General features: G+C 30.9%; 1 protein-coding gene across 2 annotated transcripts in view; it reads right to left on the bottom strand.

The window, feature by feature from the left end:
* Nucleotides 1–207: 207 nt before the first annotated feature.
* The window catches only part of LOC114337269 (zinc finger protein 474-like), a 296,452-nt gene continuing 290,050 nt past the window's right edge, over nt 208–6,609 (bottom strand). For both annotated transcript variants that reach the window (XR_007700087.1, XM_050657987.1), the window contains exon 9: nt 208–445. Coding sequence is in view for 1 of the 2 variants with exons in the window: in XM_050657987.1 (XP_050513944.1) it covers nt 273–445 (173 nt within the window). In the remaining variant the exon portion in view is untranslated. The remainder of the gene's footprint in view (nt 446–6,609) is intronic.

The raw sequence follows: 6,609 nt of genomic DNA, 5'->3' as shown, positions 1-6,609 counted from the left end.
AAATCTCTAATAGTTTTCGATATATTGAAAAAAATCGATTTCAATTTTGTAACTTTAAAGGGCTGTAACTTTTTTTAGGTGCACATTTGTACTACGGTGACTTAGGTTTAATCGAACTAATTTTAGTCTCAGAATATGTGTTTTAATTTATGACCTGCATTTTTTGTTACACCCTGTAGGTATAAATCTAATTACAACTACCGAACGTAGAAAAACACGTGAATTATGATTTTATTTAAAAATTATTATCAAATTGTTTACAATTCATAAAATTATGGTTTCTTTGTGTCCTTGAATTGAAGTTTAAGGCCAGCACATGATTTTATGTGCACTTCAATACGGTCCGGAAAAAATCTTCTGCCACATTTAGGACACTCAACCAGTTCTGCTAGATGATTTTCCCATATTCGGTTAAATGTTCCAACATAGTCCACTCCTCCAGACGCTAGAACATAGTAGGTAGGTACATATTAAAATGAAGATCATGTACTTGATAATATACAGCGTGTCTACTTAAGTTGGAAACATATGGGAAACTTTTTTGTTATTCATTTTACGAAAAAAAGTTATTCTTTATAAAAAGTTCTGCATGCTCTAAAACCTAAGATTCAATCATCAGATATCAAATTTTGTCAATATTATACCAGGTATGTCAAAAAATATAAACTTCGTTCAAGAGTAAAGTACCTTTATTTCTCTCAATATCGAAAATTCTTATTATGAAAAGTTGTTTGGAAATAAAAACTAAGATCAAATATGCAATTACATGCTTCTAATTGGAAAAAAATATTTTCCAAATTTTTCTCAAATTTATTGATACTAAACTTCGTTTTTATTTATTACACATACGATAACTCTTTTATTACTTTTACGTAAAAAGGTATTCTTTATAAAAAAGCTCTGTATGTCCTAAGATCGAAGATGCAACCATCAGATATCACATTTTATTAATTTTATACGAGGTATGTCAAAAAATATGAATTTCACTCAAGAGTAAAGTACCTTTATTTTTCACAATATTGAAAATGGTTATTAAAAAAAGTTGTTTAGAATTAAAAACTATGTTTCAATATGCAATTACATCCTTCTAATTGAAATATTGTGAAATATAAAGGTACCATAATCTTGAGCGAATTTCATATTTTTTGACACACCTCGTATAAAATTAATAAAAGTTGATATATCATGATTGTGTCCTAGATTTTAGACCATGCAGAGCTTTTTATGAAGAATAACTTTTTTTCGTAAAATGAATAATAAAAGAGTTAATAATTAAAAACGATGTTGGGTACCTATCAATAAATTTGAGAAATTTTTTTTTCAATTAGAATCATGTAATTGCATATTTGATCTTAGTTTTTAATTCCAAACAACGTTTTATTATAAGATTTTTCGATATTGAGAGAAATAAAGGTACTTTACCCTTGACCGAAATTCATATTTTTTGACATACCTCGTATAATATTGAGAAAATTTTATATCTGATGATTGAATCTTAGGTTTCGGGGCATGCAGAACTTTTTATAAAGAATAACTTTTTTTCGTAAAATTAATAATAAAGAAGTTTCCCATATGTTTCCAACTTAAGTAGATACGCTGTATATTTGATAGCGATTAATATAAAATTTTGAATTAAAAAAGTTCGTATATGTCAAAATACAAAAGTTAACATTATGTTTTTAATATTGTTACGTATATCTAATGCACAAGCTTAAAAAATGAAATATATTAGATTCCCCATCAAAAAATAACTACCAAATTAGCTACGATAAGAATAATATAAGTTTGCTAATTGTCCTGTCCTAAGCCACAGCATGACAAATTATCTTAAATTTTACCGTTAAAAATTAGGGATTTCGTATGTCGTATGTACATTTAATTATTTCTACTTGGGAGCTGCAATAACAGCCGAAAACAGTTATGAAAAAATGTAGCAGGTAGAATAATGTCAGTAGGTCTCAAAGACAGCTAAAACAGAGGTATTACTAGGTATATCGATCTACCGCTGCTTGTTCTTAAGTTCTTATTCTGTTCAGCGCTGTCCATGTATTGCGAGGCAGTTCAAAGCCTATCGACACAAGCCATTTGGTGTACTTCCTGTCGTGAGTCGCTCTCCCATTGTCTTCTCCAGGCGTTGGTGAGGCTGAAATATGTTTTGAAAATTATACTTTGATTTCTTAATATTATTTTTCAGCCGTGTGAAGTTGGCACCTCTAAATACGATTTTTTCAAAATTTTTTTTAATTTTTAATTGTTTATCAAATGTCCACTCTTGTCCAGCAAAAAATTTTTTTTGTCCACCTTTTGTTTACGAGATACTAAAAAAAACGTGAAATAAGGCCCAACACCCCAAAGTCAAAAAAACGTCGTAAAAACTGATACGTTTGATTGTCCAACTGTTGTCCACATTTGTCCAGGCATTTATTTTTAATTGTCCACCTTTTATTTATTTAAATTAGCAATAATTATCGTTTGTTAGTAAAAATGCCAAAAAAATGAGAATTTTTGGAAATTTTTTTTCACGTTTGATTGTCCATCGAATGTCCACCCTTGTTCAGCAAAAAATTTTTTTTGTCCACCTTTTTTTTACGACATACTAAAAAAACGTGAAATAAGGCCCAACACCCCGAAGTCAAAAAAACGTCGTAAAAACTGATACGTTTGATTGTCCAACTGTTGTCCACACTTGTCCAGGCATATTTTTTAATTGTCCACCTTTTATTTATTTAAATTAGCAATAATTATCGTTTGTTAGTAAAAATGCCAAAAAAATGAGAATTTTTGGAAATTTTTTTTCACGTTTGATTGTCCATCGAATGTCCACCCATGTCCAGCAAAAAATTTTTTTTGTCCACCTTTTGTTTACGAGATACTAAAAAAACGTGAAATAAGGCCCAATACCCCGAAGTCAAAAAAACGTCGTAAAAACTGATACGTTTGATTGTCCAACTGTTGTCCACACTTGACCAGGCATTTTTTTTTTAATTGACCACCTTTTATTTATTTAAATTAGCAATAATTATCGTTTTTTTTAGTAAAAATTCCAAAAAATGAGAATTTTTGGAAATTTTTTTTCACGTTTGATTGTCCATCGAATGTCCACCCTTGTCCAGCAATAATTTTTTTGTCCACCTTTTGTTTACGAGATACTAAAAAAACGTGAAATAAGGCCCAACACCCCGAAGTCAAAAAAACGTCGTAAAAACTGATACGTTTGATTGTCCAACTGTTGTCCACACTTGACCAGGCATTTTTTTTAATTGTCCACCTTTTGTTTATTTAAATTAGCAATAATTATTGTTTGTTAGTAAAATGCCAAAAAATGAGAATTTTTGGATATTTTTTTCACGTTTGTTTGTCCGTCGAATGTCCACCCTTGTCCAACAAAAAGTTTTTTTGTCCACCTTTTTTGAAAAAAATAGTTGAAAGAAATTTTTTGGACAGGGAAGAAGTACAAGATTCCGAATTCGAGAAAAAGTTGTCAGGACTAACAGCTTTGGATTGTCCAATAGTTGTCCATTCGTGTTCAGACATTTTTATTACTTGTGAAACATTGGTTTTTTCTCAGCAATATTTTTTAGTTTGGTAGCAACAATGGATCATGAATGCGAATTCCAAAAAATGATATTTTTATTCAACGCCGTGTAGGAAAGGTTACTTTTCCACACGCTCGAGCTATGCAATATTCGCATTTTCACACATTGTTGAATAAAATATCGTTCTTAACTAATGTGGAACAGTTTTTTTAACCCATCTGATTACATTGCTCGCCTTCGGTTCGCATTGCAACCCTCAAATTCGTTTAAAAAAACTTTTCCACACTAGTGAAGATATATATATTATTGTTTGTTTGATGTTTTTAACTTTCACTATTGCTTCGCAAGAAAATTTTCGTTGTCCATTTTTAGCCTAAGAGATAATTAGAAAATGATACATATATTTGACCCATAATAAGGCCAAGCACCTGGACTTTGAAAAAAGATCGTAAAAACTAATAAATTTGACTGTCCAACTGATGTCTAGACCTATTTTGGCATTTTTTTTATTTGTACACTTTCTATTTTTCTTTTTTTTTGTTGATCGCAATTGCGATCATAGCGTAAAAGCTATGAACAGTCAACTTGCTCATCAGTTATAGTTATTTGAAAAAGTGTTCAATTCATTTTCTAAAATATATATACTTGAAAATATTCTATTTAATTATATTACATGTAAAATAGTTCAGTTTTTTTCCGCAGCGTGGACGAAAGTGAGATTTTTAGCCTGTGTTCGAATAAATATATCTTCGCATCATGGACAGAATTTTTTATTCACTCATATGATTATTTCATGTGTACATACGAACACAATTTTTCACACATGCAAAAAAAGCATTTTCATGCTTCAGCCACAAAAAGCGTGATTTTTGTACGTGTGCGTAACGCAAAATTACAATTTTTGAGCCTTCACCATGAAAAATTATGTTCGCACCTGTGAGCAATCGTCGATTTAGGCTCAGACGATTTTACGGCTCGGCTACGCCTCGCCTTAAAAAATTCGTCTTCGCCAAAATCGACTTCTTGCTCACACGTACGAAAATAGCTATTTATCCGTGGTGCAAAATGTACTACAATTGATTTTGTTTGACTAAGATACGACCAAGATATTTAGTCTTTTGTAAATATTACTGAATTTGGCATTATAGTTGCTGAGAATATACGTCTTAATTACCGTTGGGGCAAGCTTCTTGGATAATTATACCTTTCGATTTTGAACGACTATTTCCAAAGTCGAATTGCTGCGCTTTTTGTCAATCTCAAAATATTGTTGAATCCATATTTTCCATAAACGGTGAACAAAAAAAACTTCTAGCTGGACAAGAGTGGATATTCGATAGACAATCAAGCGTAAAAGACAAATTTTTCAAAAATTTGCATTTTCTGAAGATTTTGATAACAAATTAAAATTATTGATATAAAATGTAAAAGAAAGATGGACAGGTAAAAAAATGCTTGCACAGGTGTGGAAAACTGTTGGACAATTAAACGTATCGGTTTTCACGACTTTTTTTTCAATTCGGAGTGCGGGGCCTTATTTCTTGTTTTTTTTTCAAATCTCTTGAACAACAGGTAGACAGAAAAAACTTTTAAACTAAACAAGGATGGAAATTCGATTGACAATCAAATATGAAAAAAAATTTCAAAAATAGTATATTACATAACTAGGACTTATTTTATTTACGAGTGTGAAGTTTGTACACAGAGGCGGCGAAGCCGAGATTTACAATCATACGAGTAAATATTAGTTTTTTTTTTCTTGACATTTTTATTAAAAAACTATTCCTATAATGAAGAAAAAAGTGGAAAAGTAAAAAAAATACCTGAACACGTGTGGACAACTATTGGACAATCGAAACCTGTCAGTTTTGACGACTTTATCTCGAATTCGGAAAACTGTACTTTTTCCCGGTCCGAAAAATTATTTTAAACTATATTTTTCAAAAAAGGTGGACAAAAAAACTTTTTGTTACACAAGGGTGGACATTGCGACGGACAATCAAACGTGAAAAAAAAATTTCCAAAAATTCTCATTTTTTGGCATTTTACTAACAAACAATAATTATTGCTAATTTAAATAAACAAAAGGTGAACAATTAAAAAAATGCCTGGACAAGTGTGGACAACAGTTGGACAATCAAACGTATCAGTTTTTACGACGTTTTTTTGACTTCGGGGTGCTGGGCCTTATTTCACGTTTTTTTAGTATCTCGTAAACAAAAGGTGGACAAAAAAAAATTTTTGCTGGACAAGGGTGGACATTCGATGGACAATCAAACGTGAAAGAAAATTTCCAAAATTCTCATTTTTTCGCATTTTTACTAACAAACGATAATTATTGCTAATTTAAATAAATAAAAGGACAATTAAAAAAATGCCTGGACAAGTGTGGACAGCAGTTGGACAATCAAACGTATCAGTTTTTACGACGTTTTTTTGACTTCGAACTGTTGGCCCTTATTTCACGTTTTTTTAGTATCTCGTAAACAAAAGGTGGACAAAAAAAAATTTTTTGCTGGACAAGAGTGGACATTTGATGGACAATTAAAAAATAAATTTTTTTTTGAAAAAATCGTATTTAGAGGTGCCAACTTCACACGGCTTTATTTTTCTTTCCAATTGTGTGCCGCGTGTTTAGCTTTACCCTTACGACGACTAGTCAATACTTGGTAATTGAGTTACTACCAACAATCATCGTAATAATAATAATCACTGCTAGACATAGACATCTATTAAACTGCTGTACTGCCAAAAATATTAACTTTGTATTAGACTGTTTTTAGACTCTATAGTAGATGAATGACAATTTCTTAGTACTGAAGACACTATAAAACGGTCGTCCGGATGAGTAGATATTCTCTGGGTACCTGTTCCAGAACGTCGAGTATAAGCTCCTCTATCTATAAAATGAGCGAAGACACGTTGCACTGTACTGCGTTAAACTCCGTATCTTTTTGACATAAATAAACAAATATATCATAGTAAAAACATTTGAAAGTCCGCAGGCCCCTTGTAACACAATATGGTACCAATTTGTTATTTTATTTTTGTTTGTATTAATTTGTAAGTTTGT

This window comes from Diabrotica virgifera, chromosome 8 (assembly GCF_917563875.1).
Source record: "Diabrotica virgifera virgifera chromosome 8, PGI_DIABVI_V3a".
NCBI lineage: Eukaryota > Metazoa > Arthropoda > Insecta > Coleoptera > Chrysomelidae > Diabrotica > Diabrotica virgifera.
Note: the sequence above shows the minus strand (reverse complement) of the source record. Positions and strands in the feature narration are given on the sequence as shown.